Source organism: Bufo gargarizans, chromosome 3, assembly GCF_014858855.1.
Source record: "Bufo gargarizans isolate SCDJY-AF-19 chromosome 3, ASM1485885v1, whole genome shotgun sequence".
Lineage (NCBI taxonomy): Eukaryota > Metazoa > Chordata > Amphibia > Anura > Bufonidae > Bufo > Bufo gargarizans.
Window position 1 is genome coordinate 92,577,465 of NC_058082.1, and position 22,874 is coordinate 92,600,338.

Genomic DNA, 22,874 nt, shown 5'->3' on the forward strand with positions numbered 1-22,874 from the left:
AGGGAGAGAATTAAATGCTCCAATGCTCAATGTCAGAGGGCAGAGTGGGGGAAGAAGGGAATATGTCCAGGTTTGGCGCTGAATCCAGACAACCCCAAGGTTTTATCAGAGGGTACTTGCTTTGTGTACGGCGGTAGTGGCCACTGAGTACCTACCATATTTCTTGGCTATACCACATTGACTTTTTTCATACAGTTTACTTAGGTGAGTAAGGTTCAGGCATACCTTGAAAACATCTGACCAGCATTTGCCAATTCACCAACGGCCTGCAGCCTGCACAACGTGGGATACAGAGAATACACGGACTCAAGGCTGCCTTTACACAGCTCCTCAACTTCTTTAACCCTAGGAGACAATAGAAAACGTTTATTAATAATTAAGTTCTGCTTTTTCTCTGTAATATGAAATGTCTATCAATCATAGCTGGATTTGTTGAGTTAGAGCTCCCCCTTAAGACTGAAGAATTCATTGCACTGATGGAATCCATTCCTTCAAAACCCAGTTAGGTTTAACTAATTTCAAAGTCCAGGTTCTTTAAAGGAGTTGTCTATCCGGCAGTTTTTAAAAACTCTCAGTGGAGCAGACAGATTTATAAAAGTAAAAAAAGGTTTATTTACCTGCAAAAGGTCCCTCTGTGCCAGGCACTGCCAGTCCCATACTTGGGGAATCCGGTCCCCGCAGGAATGGAAGTGATCACAGATCTCATCGGTCATGTGCGATTTATGGACATGTGACCACTGAGACCAGTGAGCTGAAAATCTGTCTCCTTTTTGATGATGGATTTAAACAGTGAATTCAAAGTAAGTGAACATTTAAGGCGGCGAGGGGGGTGAGCTTGTTAAGTGGACACAGAGGCATTTTTCTGTAATAACATGGAAAATTGTTATCATAGGCGCACTTTAATGTGATTCCGTGTCAGAGCCTCACTTTGGCGTTTACCTATTGAAAGTGTAGTTATCAATGGGGGTCATTTATCAAGCTGAAATACGCCTAAATCTGCGACTTCTCCCCGCTTACGCCAGGTCTAAAAAAGTGGGCGTGCTGTGGGCGGGGAAGGGGAGGGGCCGGCAGGCCCATCTCATTTACCATAGGACAGCTAAGCTGTCTTACATTTAGAAGCGGCGCTGGATATGCCGAAGTTATGACTTCATCCAACGCCAGCGATGGGGCTTTATTTAGACGGACATCTAAAACTTCAGTCTAAATAAATGTGCCCCCAATTTTTTTTATTTATAAATCACTAACATGTATGAGTACCTTAAAAGGGGTATTCCAATGCAATAATTTTTAATAAAAATGGGGTCAGAGAGGGCAAAGATAACAAACAGTGAGTATTCACCGATTCCTCGCCGCTGCTGTTCAGACTCACCAAAAACAGCTTGTACTGTCCACTCAGCCAGTGACTGGCTAGAGGGCAGACCTAATACTGGCTTCGCTACATCTGATATTCATCTACAGGTGCCCAAAGCCTGTATTACACTGCTTGATTTTTAGGCAGATAATATAAAACGCTCGTTAGTATAATACTGCCGCCGATTGCCCAAAGAATGAGCAAACGCTCAATCATCGGACAATCCAAATCTTTTGACATGTTAAAAAATGATCATTTTCAGGCGGCAGATCGTGGTGTCTAATAATGATCTGCTGCTGACAAACCATTACACAACATCAGCAGAGATCTCCTCCAATAGCTAGCAGGCAATCCCGACAATCGTTTGCCACATTGGGCTGTGTAATACAGCCCCTTAAGTAGCAACCGGGACTTTTAGAATAATTAACTGAAATTTAGCAAAGCAGCAAATTATATACAAAGTACATATAGACAATGAGCATAAAATACCTAGCAAATTTAATGTGGTCATGAAAAGATGGGAATTCTTTGTCTCTCAGGGACTGTATAGCACAGTACAGAGACTGATGGTAGCCAGGACCGGCAGCATCATTTCTAAAACAAAACAAAAAAAGGAGTATAAAATTATACACTGGACAACTAGAGAAATGCAGTATAATAAAGTAACACAACTCAAGAAGGTCAAGCATTACTTATAGGACGGGCTCTGATCCCACTGCATGTTCCTCCATGCTGCCTGAAAGTGGATCTCCTGCAGCTCTGAAGACCACTCTGGATTCTCATGCTCAAGGCCTCGCAGGTAAGTGGACAGCATGTGACACAAGCCAAAGTTCTGTAAGGCCTGAAAGAAAATGTCATTGTGAACAAGAAAAAGAAAGGAAACTCTGTAAGCTGTAAATTGTCTAAAATAACAGAAGTGATACTTACCCCTTTTCCCTCCTGCGACCTCCAGAGATGTGCTCCGATCCTGCACCGCTGATGTCTTTTCTTCCTGGCTGCAGTGGTCACGTTCTGTGCACACAGGTCACTGTGCAGACAATAACTGGCCTCAGCAGTAAATGGGATGTCACTGCTAAGGCCAGTGAAGGGCTGCAGTGGTGATGTGTTGTGTGCACGGAACATTACTGCTGCAGCCAGGAAAACAAACAGCAGAGGGGTAATGGGGTAAGTATTGCTCCTTTCACTATTTAAGGCCATTTACTTGGGCAACCCCTTTAAAGGGGTTATCCAACTGCAAAAATATGTCCCTATACGCTCTGTGTGAGGGGCCCGGGCGTATGGGGAGGCATTTTAAGGGCTGGATAACCCCTTTAATGGCAGCTGCTAAAATATCTCCATATACGCTCTGTGTGAGGGGCCCGGGCGTATGGGGAGGCATTTTAGGGGCTGGATAACCCCTTTAATGGCAGCCACAAGTTTAGCCTAGACACAGACCAAGCTCTTTGGTCTAGACAGGCATAACTTGAAGCACCTGGGCCCCAAAGCATTCAGGAAGAAGGCCCCCACAAACTACCATGTGCCAGTTAGAATACTGGTGTCTTCATAGATGGCAGAGGGGTACTGTATTTGAGGGGCATTCAACTATTTAACCATTCGTATAGTGAAAAAACCCTTCCAATGTCTGTGAAGAATACCTATCACACAGCAGCAAAGTGAGGAATATATCAAGGAAACATTCAACTGGCAATTTACTGGAGACAAATGGACCTCTTGTTTAGGCATAAAGTCCCAGAAAGCCAAAGGCTGCATATGATTAGAATCTGGCGTACACCGGCCCTTTAAGAAGATAGGACATCAGGTGCTAGGAGGAGTTGGAACGAATGCCCAATGCCCCATTATACCTCAAAAACATTTTGTTTCCAAGTCTAAAATCCTCTACAGAATGCATTTGCACTATATGTATATAACACTTAAACTTCTGTTCTCTGCTTTCCTTTAAGTGCCCACAGAAATCACAGATGAAAGGTTGACTGCCGGCAGTCGGCCGCCAGGGTAAGCACACTGGATGCAGATTGATCCAGCTCTCACTGAGATCACTGGGATTTGTACTAATCCAAAATTGCTTTGTAGCTGCTAGATGTGTTGTTAAAATGTATCCAGATCAATTCTATTCAGATGAAATAGGAGGACGGTGCATGTATGTTCACAAGGCTTGGTGTAGAACTCTGCCATTGTTGGGAAACACCGCTCAGCTGACCTACAGTATCTCATGGTTAAAGGGGTTGTCCGGGTTCAGAGCCCGGACATCCCTCCATTTTCACCCCAGCAGCCCCCCTGACTTGAGAATCGGAGCAGTTCATGCTCTGATGCTCTCCTTTGTCCTGAGCTAAATCGCGCAGGGCAAAGGCATTTTTTGGAGATCCTGTGACGTACCGGGATCTCCATGGGGCTGCCAGGAAGCCCGGTGACGTCACCGGCACTGATGGGCGGGCCTTAGCGCTCCCCTAGCCAGTAAAACAGCTAGGGCAGCGCTAAAGCACACCCATCACAGCTGGTGATGTCACCGAACACACTGCCGGGCGGAAGCCTCTGCCTGGCAGTGTGTGATCGTAAACAAAAGAGCCCATGCCTAGCGCAGGGCAAAGGAGAGCATCGGAGCATGTACTGCTCCGATGCTCAAGTCATGGGGGCTGCCGGGGTGAAATTATGGGTATGTCCAGGTTCAGCTTTGAACACAGACAACCCCTTTAAATGCCGACCGTTCTATCTGCTGAGGGAGTTCACCTCCACTATAATAATGGCTGCATATATCCCACCGGATGCTAATGCCAAGCTTGCTAGAAATAAACTTCATGCGGTCATTAGCAAACAACAATCTGCACACCCTGAGGCTGCATTTATTGTAGAGGGTGACTGAAACCACTCTAATCTAAAGTCAGTGCTACCTAAGTTTCATCAACATGTCTCCTGCCATACTAGAGGGGATACAACCTTGGACCAGGTCTATACAAACATTGTTGGAGCCAACAAGGCAACGCCCCTCCCCCACCTGGGACAGTCTGATCACCTTTCTTTGTTTCGCACCCCCAAGTATTCAACTCTTATCAACCGTGTGAAACCATCTGTGAAGACAATCAAGGTGTGGCCAGCGGGGGTAGATTCTGTACTCCAGGACAGGTTTAAAGACACGGACTGGAGCATGTTTGCCTCTCAGGCCACCTGTGGTTCTCACACTAACATCGACTCTTACACGTACTCAGTACTAGAGTACATCAACACTACAATTGACAATGTTACCACAGAAAAGCAGATCACAATGTACCCAAATCAGAAACCATGGATGAACAAGGAAGTGCGGCTTCTACTAAAGGCACGTAACATTGCCTTTAGATCTGGTGACGCTCAGGCCTACAGTACGTCCAGGGCAGACCAGAAGAGGGGCATCAAGAACACCAAGCACAGCTACAAGCTGACGGTGGAGGAATACTTTGTCAACTCTGACCCACACGCATGTGGCTGGGCATTCAGGCCATCTCTGACTATAAGCTCATTAAGCCATGACTGTGTCCTCCCTCAATGAGCTAAATGATTTTCACGCTTGATTTGACAAGAACAAGGAAAAGTTTGCCAAAACCCTACCCTCTGATGACTGCTATACCTTCACTCTCACCATCACAGATGGCCATAACACACTGAGCAGTATCAACGCTCACAAGGCTGCTGGCCCTGACGGCATTCCTGGACGTGTGCTTCCAGCATGTGCTGAGCAGCTTGCAGGGGTTTTTACTGACATTCAACCGGTTGCTTGCCCAGAAAGTAGTCCCAGCGTGCTTCAAGACCACCTCCATTGTGCCAGTGCCGAAACACTCATTACCAACGTGCCTGAATGACTACCGCCCTGTAGCATTCACGCCTATAGTTATGAAGTGCTTTGAGAGACTGGTCCTGGCACACCTAAAGTTATGTTTGCCCCCCACACTAGATCCTCACCAATTTGCCTATCAAAGTAATAGGAGTACAGAGGATGCTGTATCTACAGCGCTGCACTGTGTACTCTCACACCTGGACAACAAGAATACTTATGCAAGAATGCTGTTTGTTAATTTCAGCTCAGCATTCAATACAGTCATTCCCTCCAAGTTGATCACTAAACTTGTGGATCTTGGAATCAGAAACTCTATCTGTAACTGGACCAACAGACCCCAGCATTAGGTCAGGAAATAACTGTTCCTCCACCATCACACTCAACACTGGCACTCCACAGGGCTGTGGGCTGAGCCCGTTCCTCTACTCCCATTTCACCTATGACTGCCTAGGTATCGATCCAATTCCATCAAGTTTGCAGATGACACCGCGGTGATAGGTCTCATCAGTGACAATGATGAGTCTGACTATAGGGAAGAGGTAAAGCACCTAGCTGTGTGGTGCGCTGACACTAACCTGCTCCTGAATACCAGCAAAACAGAATAGCTCATTGTGGACTTCAGGAAGGAGAAGAGAGACACCCATGACCCCATCCACATAAATGGCACGGCTGTTGAACGGGTCTCCAATTTTAAGTTCCTGGGGACCTACATCTCTGAGAGTCTGTCCTGGTCAACCAACATCTCCAGCCTTCTCTTTCTTGAGGACACTGAAGAAAACCCACCTGTCTGCTGACATACTGGGTAACTTCTACCGCTGTGCGATAGAGTATCCTGACCATCTGTGTTACAGTCTGGTATGGGAATTGCTCTGTGGCTGACCGTAAGGCACTGCAGCGAGTGGTAAAAACCGCCCAACGCATCACAGGGACTCCACTTCCTGCCATTGAGGATGTTCACAAGAAGAGATGTCTACGCCGGACACGCATCATTCTTAGGGACTCTTCTCATTCTGCCATTAAACTCCTTCCCTCTACAGGACCCTTCAGACTAAAACCAGCAGGTTTAGAAACTTCTTTCCCACAGCTGTCACCCTACTGAGCTCAGTCCCCCGCTGAACCTTTCCATCCACACTCATTTAACCCTCCACACTCCTCCTCCCCTCCATCTCTCCCATGACCACGATCATTCATTCTTCACTGTATGTTCACATTGGTTACTGCTATAGTTTGGGAGACTGTCATAGCATAAGTCTCTGCTATATACGTATACATTAGCACATCTGCATATCTGTATATATGTATACATCAGTACATCTGTATATATGTATACATCAGTACATCTGTATATTTGTCCATAGTACATCTGTATATTTGCTCTCTATAGAGCAATATAAACACCTGTATACTTAATTTATCTGTCCATAATCTGTACATAACTATTCCTACTTTCTGCACTATCCTTATCTGTATATAACTTGTTTTTATTGCACTTGCTGCTCTTTGCACTTCCTTTTAGACACAAACTGTATTTCGTTACCCTGTATTATACATGTGTAATGACAATAAGTTGAATCAAATCAAATCAAATGAAAGGTGAAACCTTAAAGGGGTTGTATCTTCTCAGACACTGGGGGAATGTCGCTAGGATATGCCCCCAATCTCTAATAGGTGAAGGAGCCCACAAAGTGAAGGAGGGCACACAGCGCATACATTGCCGCCCACCATTCACTTCCATGGGACTGCCGAAAATATCTGAACGCTGGTTTTATTTCCGTCAGCTCCATAGAAGTGAATGGAGCGGTGATCGCTCCATTCATTTCAATGAGACTTCCAAAAAATAACCGAGCGTGCTGCTCAGCTATTTTCAGTGCTCCCATAGGAGTGAATGCGCAGTACACCCTCCTTCACTCTGGGGGCTCTGTTCTAAAGATAGGTGCAGGTCCCAGAGGTGGGAAGCACACCTGTCTGAGATGATACAACCACTTTAACAATATACAGTTGGTGTAGAATTACTCTATACAAAATGATTGAGCACATACAACAAATACCTGCATGATGCCAGCCTGGCGAGTAGCCGGAGTCAGGTTGGTTTCCAGGTCATAGGTAACCAAAGCTTTACCCCATTTCGCTTCATGTTCATATGTTCGGATTCTGATGCAACATAAATAAATAAAAAAGTTTTTAAAAAAGTACTCGTATATGGAACACATTAAACATGTAACAGACAGGCACAGGGTCCCTCAGTCAGGCTACTGCCGCCCACCCAAGAAGGAGAAACACAACCAATCGTCGGACTGAACCTCCTTGGGCCCACCAGGAAAAATAATCCTGAGGGCCCAAACTCATAAAATGCAAAGAGCCCCGTGTAAGAAAAGTATACGAACGCCTTTTATGTTAGTTTGTTGAGAGTGAGATGCTCATCTTTGGACTCTTTTCTACCAAATTGTTTAATAGTGTACCTACTTTTGTAGCGGACTGTAATCCATCAAATAACAGCTATGGCACTTGTTAACAATCCTTTACATACCATGGAGTAGACTTTAGGAGGCATTGAGGTTTTCTTGACAAGATGGTGGTCGGCCCCTTTTCCTACTGGGCCCCTGTGCAGGCAGCCTATATATAGTATGTCCACCCCTGATCTTATTCCAAAGTCAGTTCTAAATACAATGGTCTCTGCTTGACCTTAGGGGCCGTGTTCTATTAGGGGTCCTTTACTGTGTCAGAGCTTTGGCCCACTGGAGGATACTCTGGTACTCAGCAAGGCCAGTCCAACCCTGAGCACAACTGCAGGAGCAGAACTTCACAAGATATGTAGTATCGGAAATCTAGCTGACGGTAAATGGCTTATCTTTCATATGGGAATACCTAAAATAGGACTTCATGAACTCAGGGTTGTTTGGGGGCAGGGGGCAGAGTCCACATAATTTTTTTTTTTTTAAAGGGGTTCTCCAGGAATTAAAAAATTGAAAATATTATTTTATAATAAATATATTCACAAATACCTTTCATTACTTAGAACGGCTCGTTTTGTCTAGAGAACAATCATCAGGGGAAATAAAATGGCTGCCGTCCTATCAGTACACACAAAACCTGTCCTAATCACACAGGACGAGCAGTTACTTCACCACAATGATCCATAGAGCTGCCTCATCCTCCTCTCTGCTCTGCTTGTCAGGAATCCTGAATACAGGTGAATATCTGTGGGAATGGAAATGATGAGGAGACATGAGAGGAGGGTGAGGTGTGGCTAATGAGCAGCAGCACTTGTTTGCAGCCTCCATTACCACAGCAACACATCACCACAGCCTGTCCTGTCCATCCTCTCTGTACTTCATGTCTTCTCATGAACTTAATTCTCCAGAAATTCAGCTAAAGTTCTTATCATCTGTATTCAGGATCATAATCCCTGACAAGTAGAGCAGAGAGGAGGATGAGGCAGCTCTTTACCTCAGTGTTGTGAAGGAACTTGTCCTCATGTGTGATCAGGACAGGTTTTGTGTGAACTAATGGGACTGCGGCCATTTTGTTTCCCCTGATGATTGCTCCCCAGACAAAACGAGCCATTATAAATAATGAAAGGTATTTGAGAATATATTTATAATAAAGTAATATTTAAGTATTTTCATTTTCTTAATTCCCGGAGAACCCTTTTAAGGGAGTTCCTGATACATGGAAGTTAGAGTTGTATTTTATGCTACTTTTTCATATTTTTTTTGTTTATAATTTCTATGCAGAATTTGCGTAGAATGTCTGCTACATGTGCCCATGTTTTAAAAGTATCTCCTATTATAAAAAAAACTTATATCTGGAGGTACACTTAAAATATAAAATAACCTTAGTATTCCTGGACAAATACACAGGATAAGTGATAACTATATGATCGCTGCTGGTCTGACCACTGGGACCCACACAGTTCACAAGAACAATTCTCTGTTTGAATAGAGAGGTGGTGTGCAAGCATGACTACTGCTCCACTCACCTCTGGGGGACTGCCGGAGATAGTAAAGTGCTGTGCAGCCCTCCGCTTATAAAGTTCTATTCTTATATAAAAGAAAAACATTTGCCAACAGCTAGCATTTCCATGCTACACATCTGTTAAAGGGGTTGGCCCATCTCATACAGTACATTGGGAGCATATCACTAGGATATGCCCCCATTGTTTGATAGAAGCATGTCCCACACCAATCTCTAACACGGAGCCTGCAAAGAGAAGAAGAGCGGACCGCACATGCGTGGCTGCCCTCCATTCACTTCTATAGGAGTGTCAAAAATAGCCAAGCAACGCGCTCGGCTACTTTCTGAAGTACCACAGAAACGAATGGGAAGCGCAGCGCGCAAGTGCAACCACCGCTCCATTCACTTCTATGGGGCTGATGGAAATAGCCGAGCCAGCGCTCTCAAGTCAGTGTTCGGCTATTTTCAGCAGTCCAATAGAAATATCCTTCTTCTCTTTGCAGGCTCTGTTTTAGAGAATGGTGTGGGTCCCAGAAGTGGGACATGCTCCTATCAGACATTGGAGGCATCAGACAGCGATATGCCCCCAACGTAAGAGATGAAAAAACCCCTTTAAGTTTTGCTGCTGCAGTTGTGTGTGTGTGTATGGTGCTCTCCTGTCTCTTTCAATTGAAGTGAAAGGAGCGGTCGTCGTGCATGAACGCTACAGCTGCATTCACACAGTGGACTCTGGGAACCTTCATTTTCAATAGAGATTCCAATGGTCAGACCCCTGGCAATCATACATTATCCCCTTATGCTGTGTATATGGATATTGTTTGTGGACCACCCTTTAAAGTCATAACTTTACCATATCTCACCTAGCCAGTGGATGAAGCATTTTTCCGCCGCCACATCCATACAAGCTGTCAGGTTCTCCAATACTCCTGTAAATGTCCATCATGAGATCCTAATATACAGCAAAGAAGAATGGTTCACAAAGCAGTTGGTTACCATATAAATCATTTATTCTTCTAAATAAAACTTATTTCACCTTTTACAGGGTTTATATAGATTTTAGTTGAAAATAAGTTAGAATCTTCAATGAGAGTGGTCAGAGACAACAATTCTTAAAAACCAGACCAAAAACAATGATAAGTAACAATACTGTTTATGACTTTTTTACTAGAAAAATGTACTCTCTATTTGGAAAAGTGGAAACAATTTCCACAACTGTCTAGCCTGCGAATCAGAACAGAGAGACACAGGTCAGAGGCAAATCTTCCCAGCTTTAATTTTGGCTATAATTAAAATTCATTTTTTTAATTTATTTTTTATTTATTTATAAATTTTACGGTTCCGCAGCAAAGTCAAGAACAGGCCCCCAATAACGTTCCCTTGAAGGCATGGAAGCTAGTAAGTGAGGCAGTTTAGGGGCCGGGGCACTGTTACCTCTAAGCCAGGAAATATACAACCATATCAAACAGATAATTACATAGAGCACCAAGAATAAGCTGTAATGCAGCCAGATACACAGAGCAAAACATCCAGTGGTTATTGTCTGCATCCCTGGGGGTCTAAGATAGTGAAGGGGTTAATGTATGTATTCCTGGAAGTGTAGGGCAGGGATTTTAATGCTATGCTTTGAAAGCTGTCAGGAGATGGCTGCACTCCCTGAAAACAGCAGATGGGGGGATGTGATAATGATGACCTATCAGGAGGGTAGGTCATCATTATCAATTCCTAGATAACCCCTTTAACGACTGCCCAACGTAAACTTACATCGGCAGTCGGGCATTTAAAAATGGCGAGCAGAGCAGGCGCAATGGCCGCCGGGTGCCTGCTGTTTTAAACAGCAGGCACCTGGGACTAATGTTTGCAATTGACGGGCATACATTTAACCTCTCAGATGCCATGGTCAAATGTGACCATGGTATCTGAGAAGTTAAAGACTGGGAGCGCTAATCCACGCCTCCTCCATAGAAGTGAATGGGAGCATACCGCGCATGCGCAGCCCATGCTCCCATTAATTTTCTATGAGGCAGTGGCCCCATAGAAATGATGGAGGGTGGCTGCGCATGCGCAGTGCGCCCTCCTTTTTTTTCGGGGCTCCAATGGGGGTTCCACTGGGACCCGTACCTATCAGACAATGGGGGCATATCCTAGCGATATGCCCCCATTGTCTGAGATGGGAAAACCCCTTTAATGTAATTTGCTTTCAAGAATTCATCTAAACCCTTTTTAAATCTGTCCACTGTTCCTGCTGCGCAGTGATGGCCAGTTCGCATTGTTTGCCCGCGAACACATGAGGGCTGCCATCTTTTCTCACAAGTCCGGCGAGGCACAGGTAAGACTTTACCTGTGCCGCGAGCCGGTCTGAAACAAATGCGGTCACCGGGAGCAGGCAGTTCTGAGAACAGCCGCCGGGGGCCTTCATCGGGCTGTTCTCGGAACTGCCTGCTCCCGGTGACCGCATTTGTTTCAGACCGGCTCGTGGCACAGGCACAGGTAAGAGCTTACCTGTGCCTCGCCGGACTTGTGAGAAAAGATGGCAGCCCGCATGTGTTCGCGGGCAAACAATGCGAACTGGCCATCACTGCTGCTGTGACCACGTCCTGAGGAGTCTATTCCACAGATTCACAGTTCTTACAGTAAAGAAGTTTTGACGCTTCCGGAGACTGAACTTTTTCCTCTCCAGTCGGAGGCAGTGCCCCCTCGTCTTTTGAGGGCATTTTACATGGAACAGCTTTTCCCTGTATTTTTTGTATGGCCCATTTATATATTTGTATAGGTTAATCATGTCCCCCCTTAGACGTCTCTTCTCAAGACTAAATAAAATTAAATTATTTTAATCTTTCCTCATAACTAAGACCCTCTATGCCCCTTATCAGTTTAGTCGCTCTCCTCGTACTTTTTCCAGCTGCAGTGCGTCCTTTCTATGGACTGGTGCCCAGAACTGAACTGCGTATTCCAGATGAGGCCGCTCCAGCGCTTTGTAAAGTGGTGATATTACATCCCTGCCCCGCGAGTCCATGCCTCGTTTAATGCATGACAATATCCTGGTGGCCTTAGAAGCAGCTGAGTGACATTGTGTGCTGTAATTCACTCTATGATCTACAAGGACACCCAAATCCTTCTCTATAAGTGACTCTCTCAGTGTTACATCACCTAGGACATATGAAGCACAGAGATTATTACTACCAAGATGCATAACGTTACATTTATCCACATTGAACCTCATTTGCCAAGTTTATGCCCAATTACTCAAAGTGTTTAAGACAGCATAACGGAAACGGGTCGGATCCGTTTTGCAGCCCATAGACTTCCATTATGACAGAATAAATAACGGAATGCCTCTAAAGGCATTACGTTATGCATTCCATCATAGAATTGCGTTATGGTCCGTGGTAACGGATTCCATAACGCAATTCACCTTTTACCACCAAACGAAGTGTGAACGAATTTCATAAACGGAAATTCGCTTATCTCTAATGATTACCTGTGGAGGACCTAGATCCTTTTTTGAATATGGGCACCAGGTTTGCCTTGCGCCAATAACTTGGCACTGTACCAGTTCCTAGAGAATCTTTACAAATTATAAACAGGGGCACATCAATTACTGAACTGAGCTCTTTAAGTACTCTTGGGTGTAATCCATCTGGACCCGGAGCCTTGTTCACATTTATCTTATTTAAAAAATATTAAAATATAAAAATATATAAATATAAAAATATTTATCCCACACAGGAAATGGAAAAACAAGTCAAAATGGCCTATTCACCGTTTTTGAGTCGCTTCTCCTCTCACAAAAAAATGAACAAAAAGTGATCAAAAAGTCATACACACCCCAGAATGGAATCAATGAAAAGTATAGCTTAGCCCTCACACAGCTCCCTAAACATAAAAATAAAAAAGTTATGGGGGTCAGAATATGGCAATGCAAAGGAAAAATTAGTTTTTTTCCAAAGTTATTAATATTTTTTCCAGTATTAAAATGCAAGAAAAACTATACAGGTCGGGTATAGTTGGAATCGTAATGACCTGGAGAATAAAATCAAAAGGTAAGTTTTTGGTGTAAAAAAACCCCTATAAAACTGTGGCGTAATGGTGTTTTTTTTTTTTTTATTCCATCCCATTTGGAATTATTTTCCCCGCTTCCCACAACATGGTATGCAGCTGTAACAGATGCCATTAGAAAGTACATCTTGTCCCGCAAAAAAAACAAGCCCTCATACATCTATGTGAATGGAAAAATAAAAAAAAGGTATGGTTTTGGGAGGGCTGGGAGTAAAAACTGAAAAGGAAAAACACAAAAAAATGGGAAAAAGGTTAATGTCGTCTAGTACAGTGAAGGGAACAATGTAAGTATACCTGGTGGTCTAGGTCAGTGATGGAGGTAATTCTGGTACCCCTGATGGTCTAGGGCCATGACAGGGTTAATGTAATGATCCCTGGTGGTCTAGGGCAACCTACTGGTTTTAAGATCCTTGGTGTAGGGCAATGGAAGGGTTAATCCTGCACACAACCCACAGTGCTTGTGCCCCTTCAAGGCTCCATTTGTGTCCTGGCTGCAGCAGGAGGCTGAACACTGATAATTCTGCTCCGATCGTAGAGACGAGTGAAGGGAAGACACAGGACCACACAGCTGTTCTTCCAGCGTCAGGGCAGTGCAATTCAGCAGCGCTCTACCCGGTCATTAAAGGGAAAGTTCAGGGCGTCTGACTTTCCCTGAGCGAGGTGAAAGCAGCGGCCCCACCATCCTGACAGTAGACTGAACCGTAGTAACAAACAGCAGCGTAAGTACTTTTACTTGAGCAGCAACCAAATGAGTGTGTGTTACACATCTATGATTCTACACAAAAGAGAACCGCCAAAGCACTGCTTGAAAAGAAAAAACTACAATCACCATGTTTTCCCAGATTCAATGGTGTTCACAATCAAAATACATCCATTATACTAATATTGCTGACTTTTTACATATACAACATTACATATTTTAAAACAGCATAAACTACAGTAGCCAAAAAGCCCACAAAACCCGTTCAAAGGGGTTTTCCAGTTTTTTTTATTTATTGATGACCTATGCTCTGGATAGGTCATCAGTATCTGATCAGTGGGGGTCTGATCAGCTGTTTGAGAAAGCAGTGGAGCTTGCAGTATTGCCCCGGCCTTCTCTCAGCCTTTCCTAGGCCAGTGACGACGTGTTCATTGGTCACATGGCCTCGGCGCAGCTCAGCCCCATTGAAGTGAATGGGGCTGAGAGTGATACTAAGGACAGCCGCTATACAATGTACGGCGCTGTGCTTGGTGACTTGCGAGAAGCCCGCCGCGCTCACAGGAGCACTGGTGCCTTCTCAAACAGCTGAACGGTGGGGGTCCTGGGTGTCAGACCCCCCACTGATCAGATACTGATGACCTATCCATAGGATAGGTCATCAGTAAAAATCCCTTGAAAAACCCCTTTAACTTGTATAGATACAATCTATGTATTACATCTAGAAATACCTGCAAACTTATCCCGGTTTCCTCTTTGCTTCTCTCGCTCATACTGACGATGGTCATGGTCTGACTCTCCTCTTCAAACTTGAGAGACTTGTGGGCAGTGGATTTGCTCCTAAAACAGCAGGGAGATTGGATAACGCAGGAAGATTTAGGCTAAGGCCTTGTTTACTCGTCAGTTGTTTCCATCAGTTTTTGTGAGCCAAAACCAGGACTGGAGGCTAAACAGAGATCAGGTATAATTCAATTATTTGCAACTGTTCTGTGTTTTTGACCCGCACCTGGTTTTAGCTCCCAATAACTGAAGGAAATAACTGGCCAAATAACGGACATGTCAACAACAGTAAGCAGTCCACACAGCATACAACAAAAGATTCACTACATTTAATGATGTCCTCGTCAGATTGGAAATTCTAGGTACAGGCGTCATTAATCAGACCAGGGGGCACTTACTTTGCCTTTTGTTCTCCATCTAGCTTGACTTTGTCGGTGAAAATTTCAGTGTACAGCAGAGCAGTAAAGTGAGCTGCACAGGACTGCACCGCCATGGCAACCTCAAGGTAATTCAGATCAAGCCAGAAATTATCATCAAAGGCTGTTCCTTGTCCTGGTCTGAAACAAGAAGCAAGCAGTCTATTTAGAGACATCACCATAAGAGTACAGTGAATCCAATATCGACATGAGTGGTGCGTTAGATACATACATCTAAACGATGCCTACAGGGAGCTAGTCTATGGCACATTGTAGCTGGCCAGCTAAGACCTGTCCTGGGTGGCTAGTATAGCTTATATGTGTATACAGCTAGACCTGCCAATAGCCTAATACAGTTCCTATGTTTATGTGTTAAAGACAATAGAGTTATTTACTGTGACATCATGTTTTGAATGTCATATAACTGTTATAGTTTGTGTTCACAGAAGCAGAACAAGATAATATGCCTTTAATATTCATTTTGTAGTGTAAGGTGGACTCAGTGGACACAGCAGAAACAACAGAAGGCATAGTGTTAATCTGTTGTTGCTGGGCAGAAGTCTAGACCAATCACAGCCAGCTTCTCACACAGCAAGAGTTTTCACCAATACAGCCAGCCTCACAGACAGCCTGTCTGGGAATTCCCCCCTAGCTCCTGCTGCTAGAATCATTATTCACCAGAGACAGTAGCTGAAGAAACATTCACTCCACTGAGAGCTGATTTTTATCAGAACAAGAGGCCAATATAGGTATTTAAAACAGTTACCGTATTTTTCGCCCTATAAGTTGCACATGAAAATAAGAAAAAAAATATTTTTAACCAAAAGGTGTGCTTTTGGTGGGTTTTGAATTAATGGTGGTCTGTGCATGACACTATTATGGGGGATCTGTGGATGACGCACTGTCATGTGGGGGATCTGTGGATGGCACTGTTATGGGGGATCTGTGGATGGCACTGTTATGGGGGATCTGTGGATGGCACTGTTATGGGGGATCTGTGGATGGCACTGTTATGGGGGATCTGTGGATGGCACTGTTATGGGGGATCTGTTGATGGCACTGTTCTGGGGGATCTGTGGATGGCACTGTTATGGGGGATCTGTGGATGGCACTGTTATGGGGGATCTGTGGATGGCACTGTTATGGGGATCTGTGGATGGCACTGTTATGGGGGATCTGTGGATGGCACTGTTATGGGGGATCTGTGGATGGCACTGTTATGGGGGATCTGTGGATGGCACTGTTATGGGGGATCTGTGGATGGCACTGTTATGGGGGATCTGTGGATGGCACTGTTATGGGGGATCTGTGGATGGCACTGTTATGGGGGATCTGTGGATGGCACTGTTATGGGGGATCTGTGGATGGCACTGTTATGGGGGATCTGTGGATGGCACTGTTATGGGGGATCTGTGGATGGCACTGTTATGGGGGATCTGTGGATGGCACTGTTATGGGGGATCTGTGGATGGCACTGTTATGGGGGATCTGTGGAGGGCACTGTTATGGGGGATCTGTGGAGGGCACTGTAATGGGGGATCTGTGGATGGCACTGTAATGGGGGATCTGTGGATGGCACTGTAATGGGGGATCTGTGGATGGCACTGTTATGGGGGATCTGTGGATGGCACTGTTATGGGGGATCTGTGGATGGCACTGTTATGGGGGATCTGTGGATGGCACTGTTATGGGGGATCTGTGGATGGCACTGTTATGGGGGATCTGTGGATGGCACTGTTATGGGGGATCTGTGGATGGCACTGTTATGGGGGATCTGTGGATGGCACTGTTATGGGGGATCTGTGGATGGCACTGTTATGGGGGATCTGTGGATGGCACTGTTATGGGGGATCTGTGGATGGCACTGTTATGAGGCATCTGTGGATGGTGCTGCTATGGGGTAGGGGTTCTGTGGATGGCATTGTTATAGGGTGGGGGATCTGTGGATGGCACTGTTATGGGGGGGGATCTGTGGCTGACACTGCTATATGTCATCCACAGATCCCCCTCATAACAGTGTCCCCCAATACACCGGCCCTCTGCTCACCGCAGTATTTATAAACATTAATCCTTATCCTGTTAATAAGTTTAACTAAAGCTGCGCTCTCCCCATTCCCCTGTATCAGTACAGCACTTACAAACAAGCTTCCATAGCAGGCAGAACGGAGGGTAGCAGTAACGTCACTAACTGACGTCGCGCGCCTGCTCCGCCTGCTTCATTCATAAAGTGGGAGTAGCAGGCGCTCGACGTCAGTGAGTGACGTTACTGCTGCCGTCCGCTCTGCCTGCTATGGAAGCTTGTTCGTAAGTGCTGTACTGATACAGGGGAACGGGGAGAGCGCAGCTTTAGTTAAACTTATTAACAGGATAAGGATTAATGTTTATAAATCCTGCGGTGAGCAGAGGGCCGGTGTATTGAGGGACACTGTTATGAGGGGGATCTGTGGATGACATATAGCAGTGTCGGCCACAGATCCCCCCCATAACAGTGCCATCCACAGATCCCCCATAAACAGTGCCATCCACAGATCCCCCATAAACAGTGCCATCCACAGATCCACCATAAACAGTGCCATCCACAGATCCCCCATAAACAGTGCCATCCACAGATCCCCCATAAACAGTGCCATGCACAGATCCCCCATAAACAGTGCCATGCACAGATCCCCCACATGACAGTGCGTCATTCACAGATCCCCCATAATAGTGTCATGCACAGACCACCATTAATTCAAAACCCACCAAAAGCACACCTTTTGGTTAAAAATATTTTTTTTCTTATTTTTCTCATCAAAAACCTATGTACGTCTTATAGGCTGGTGCGTCTTATAGGGCGAAAAATACGGTAACTTACCAGTAAAATATTTTTCTCGCTCTTCATTGGGGGACACAGGTTCCGTGGTATAGCTATGTCCCCTAGGAGGCGTTGACACTAGATAAAGCTGTTAGCTCCTCCCCTGGCAGCTATACCCCCTCCAGCCTGGAGAGAGAGAGCTTCAGTTTGTGTACAAGCAGTAGGAGAAGCAAGCCAACCAAAGAAAAACACGTGGAACACCAACCATGTCAAAGGACCCAACGGGTCCCCCAATGAACAGCGATAAAGAGATTTTATTGGTAAGTTATACAAAAATCTCCTTTTCTCGCCCATATTCATTGGGGGACACAGGAACCAGTGGACATCCAAAAGCAGTCCACAGAGAGGGAAAAAAACCACAGACCCATGGAGCAAGCGTCCCTGGCAGGCATCAAAGAAGCTGCCGCCTGCAAGACCACACAGGCCCAAGCAGCGACCGCTGATGCATAAGTAAGCACCTGGCAATTTTTTGCGAACATGTGTAAGGAGGACCGGTAGCCGCCTTACACAACTGTGCAGCCGAAGCGCTGATTCCTCTGAGCCCAAGAAAACGCCCACCGCAGTGGTGGAGTTAGCCGTGACACGGGCAGCGGTATGCTTCAGCACTTGCAGACCGAATCCAACGAGCAATCACCACCTTGGAGGCTGCCAATCCCTAGCGAGGACCCTCCGGAGAGAAAAAGGGGTTCCGTACGCCGGAAGGGACTGGAGGCTGCCAATAATGATTGGAGCTCTGACAACGTTTAATAGTGTAACTCTCTTCCGTAGGGTGTGAAGGAGAGGGACAGTGAAGGAAGGACAACTTCTTCATCAATATGGAAGTCAAAGACCACTGTCGGGAGAAGGAGGAATGGGCCGGAGAGCCGCCTTATCCTTGTGAAGAACCCGGAAGGGGAGTTTGCAAGAGAGCACCCCCAACAGACACCCGTTTAATGGGTGTGATAGCCACAAGAAAGACTACCTTCTAAGACAGGAGCTGGAGTGAGAAACCCCGCAAGGGCTCAAGGGGAGAAGACTGGAATGCTGAGGGAACTATATTCATATCCCAAGGCGGTAAGGACGGTACGGAGGAACCGCATGTGTCACTCCCTGAAGGAAGGGATTCCATGGGCACCAGGGAACCAGAGGACGCTGGAAAGCTTCCCCAGGACAGAAGCGCCAAAAACCTGACCCATCAAGGAACTAAGGGCTTAACCAAGGTCCAACCCTGATTGTAGAAAGGATAGGACCGTGGGGAGAGAAATAAATAAATAAACTGAGTGAGGGGATGTCCCAGCCTTCACAGAAGCCCAGGAAGGACCTCCAGATCCCATAATAGATCCTGGGCGATGCAGGCTTCCTGGCCTGAATCATAGTGCGGATGACATCCGACGAAAACCCTCTCCTACATCAGAATGGCGGTTTCAATTAGCCACGCCGTCATCTAAATGTTGATGTAAGACCGGACCTTGAAAGAAGGTAGTCTCTGAGCGGCAGTGATCAAGGGACGTCTCCTAGAAGGAGAACGGGGTCAGGCGTACCATGCGCGACGGGGTCAATCCGGAGCGACCAGGATTTGTCGGACTGTCCTCCATCTTGATCTTCCGTAGAACCCTGGGAAGGAGGGGAAGAAACACGTATGGAGGGAAAAACTCCCACCAAGGAGAAATCAGGGCGTCCACGTCGCATGCTTCCAGAACTCTGGCTCTGGAGAGAAAGGTGGGAAGCTTTCGTGTAGATACGGTTAGCACACCCGGACCAATGGAAGAGTCCCGTAGAAGGAGGGATGTGAAGGGCGCCACAGCCCACCAGTCGGGACCGGAGCGTGCCTGGAATAGAAGGCCACCAAACGAATACCCCGTGCAAATGCAGATGAGGGAAGGTAGTAACGTGGAACTACCAAGGCATGCGGGTGGCTATGAACCATGAGCCAGAGGAGGAAAAGACAGGAAAGAATAGGCTAGGTCTTAGCCCATTCCCCGTCTGAGACCGGCGAATATACAGAAGTAGCCAAGGATCAAGTGGCTGTACAAAAAAAACTCCTGAGGAGGAAGCCAGGCAAAGGGAGTCACACTGTATTGCTAGCCCCATACCCCAGAGAGGAAGGGGCCACCAGCAGAGGCCACCGAATTCATTGCTAAAAGAGTCCACCGCCTGACGAAAGAGCTGTGCAGCTGTGCAGTAGTAACCCAAGTATGTAGTGGTAACGCAATACCGCTCCCACAGTAGTAGCCAGCGTTTGCCCAGTCAGCGCAAAAAGTGAGGGGGAGGCCTGAGACTATCCCTAGAAGCCATGTACCATACTGCCCCAGTTTAGTAGAGCTAACCTTAAAAAAAACCTCTACCTGGAAGGGCACTGACGAGGCGCAACTGCCAAGCTAGCACCAGGGTAGGACCCCTACCTGAGGGGGATGTCCCACTGCAGCGACCACGAACTCGAGCATCAGCGAAAGCTACACCTGAGGAGGAGAACAAGCTGTAGCAGCTAAACCAGAGTGCCAGCACAACTACTTTCCCAGAGAAGGAGTGGTGGAACACTCGACTCGCTGGGACGTACTGATGCGGACCATATCATGACCGACTGTAACAATGGAGGCCCATGGAGATGAGGGGTCTCTAGGACACATAAGTGATGCTAGGAAACCCCCTGCCCAAAACCAGCACCAAAGGAAAAGAAGGATACAACGAGGAATAGCCACCGTATCCACTGGCGGCACCCATATACCACTAGAGAAAGAGTACCGGCCCTGCGGGTACTGACTGTTGCCACGCCCCCTTGTGAACTAAGCAAAGGCACCTAGAGCCGTGGCGCAGTGGAATTGCAGCATCCGAAGACGTTTAATTATTACCCTGCTAGTGGATCACTTGTGGAAGGGGGTAATGCAACAGGAAGCACGGTGATGTGCAACACTCCGCCTATGGAAGGATAGCGCAACAGTCGGACTGTATCCAATGGTGGTGCAATTACCCTACCTATGGAAGGTGGAATGCATACGGCAAGTACTTAATCCAGTGGTAGGGAAAATATTACACCTATGAAGTGGGTTAATGCCCACAGCGAGAACTAGTGCATGTGGCGAGTCCTGTACCCCGTGGGAGTGCAATTAATGCACCTAAGTAAGGGGTTAATGCATACAGCACACATTGTAGCCAGTGATAATGTAATCGCGGCACCTAAGGAAGAGGCTAATGCATACGGCAGGTACTGAACCTAGTGGAGATGCAATTCGGCCACCTACAGAAGGGGGAAATTATCCGTCCGGCACTGAAACCAGTGTTACTATAGTTAGTCCACCTGGCAGGGGGCAATGTATAAGACAAGTACTGCATCCCGAAGTAGTAAGGGCGACAAGTACTGCTGGCCACCGTAGACGCAATCTTGGGAGATTGCTTCGGATTCATATCAGGATCTGAATCAGTGATCCCCCCCCCCGTCCCCTCGGACAGACCCTCTCCTGTGAGGGAGGGTGTGTCTGAGCGCTACCCAGGGAGGAAGGGTGGGGTTGCGAGGAGAAAATTGTGCTGTGGTTCGCACGCGTGTAGGTCCACCCCTAAGAATCTCGCCCCTGGCAGTTGCGGACTGCGCAGGTGGGGACTTATCAACCAACCTATCCAGGGGGTGGAATGGGAATTCTAGAGGTCTGTCCACCGGATCGCGCAGGCGGTGCTCAAACAACTCTGGAGGGTGGATTGCACAGGTGGAGAATTATCAACCAAACGACCCGGATGGGTGGATTGGGAATGTCAGAGGTCCTTAATTGAATTGCGCCGGCAGAGAATTATCAACCAAACGACCCCAGAGGGTGGGTTGGGAAGCTCCAGCGGTCCCCCACTGGATTGCGCAGGTGAGGAATTAACAAAACGAACCAGGGGGTGTATTGGGAATGTCAGAGGTCCCTTATTGAATGTGCTGGTGGAGAATTATCAACCAAACGACCCAAGAGGGTGGATTGGGAGTGTCTGGAGTCCTTTATTGAATGCACTGGTGGAGAATTATCAACCAAACGACCCAGGAGGGTGTATTAGGAATCCCAGAGGTCCTTCACTGAATTGCGCAGGTGGAAATATCAACCAAACGACCCAGAGGGCGGATTCGGAATACTTCAGCTGTCCTCCACGGATCTGCGAAGGTGGAGAAATATCAACCAAACGGCCCCGGAGGGCGGATTGGGAACTATGAGAGTTCCTCCTTATCCGATATGACACAGGCCCAGCGTGATACCACCAGACCGGGTGGTCCTGCGATAGTGAAGGCAGAGGAGGGGGACCCGTATGGCGCACATCTATTTTTTTTTTAAACTAAGATGCTGGCCTCAAGCGCACCAGAGGCAGGAAGGGGTTAAGTTTCTCCACATTACAAAACTTGCACTAGGAGTAGATCCCCAAATATGCAGGCCTAATAGGTGGCTGGGCAGAAAGGGTTAAGGCCATTTGAGGATCGGGCGGCGGAGCTCGCATGTTTATGGAGATGGGGAAGTAGGGCGAGAAGAATTCGCGCCAGAGAGCCCCCCCCCTTCCCCCTCCAGGGGACGAAGTTTGCAGCCTAGACCGGGCAGACATCAGTGCGGGCCGGGCAAATATATCGCTGCTGGAACACCGAATGGCAGTTAACCCCTTCCGAAGCGGCGCGCCCGGCGTCCGCTCCTGAAAGGGGTGGCAATGTGGTAGGTGCCTCAAGTGCGGCCTAGCAGGCTAACTCCCTTCCGTAGGGCTCACAGTCCACAGGGAGGAGAAGAATTACTGTCGGGGAGCGGAAGCCTCCTGCGCTCCCCTCTCTGCATGTGCGCTCCGGACGGCGGTCTTAACCCCCTATGTGCCGTTGTCCCGTGAAGGGAATGACATCAGGGGTGGGAATGGCCTCAGGGGAGCTGGGAATGGCCTCAGGGGAGCTGGGAATGGCCTCAGGGGAGCTGGGAATGGCCTCAGGGGAGCTGGGAATGGCCAGCATCCCAGGGGAGCTGGGAATGGCCTCAGGGGAGCTG

The 22,874-nt window shown here is 46.9% G+C and overlaps 1 protein-coding gene across 1 annotated transcript in view; it reads right to left on the minus strand.

Annotated features, from left to right (window-relative positions):
• Window positions 1–22,874, minus strand: part of ATM (ATM serine/threonine kinase) — a 207,267-nt gene that overhangs the window by 66,621 nt on the left and 117,772 nt on the right. Inside the window, 7 exon segments of the mRNA XM_044284054.1 lie at window positions 226–345; window positions 1,841–1,945; window positions 2,044–2,192; window positions 7,205–7,307; window positions 9,971–10,059; window positions 14,595–14,703; window positions 15,042–15,200. Of these exon segments, the coding sequence (XP_044139989.1) occupies window positions 226–345; window positions 1,841–1,945; window positions 2,044–2,192; window positions 7,205–7,307; window positions 9,971–10,059; window positions 14,595–14,703; window positions 15,042–15,200 (834 nt within the window).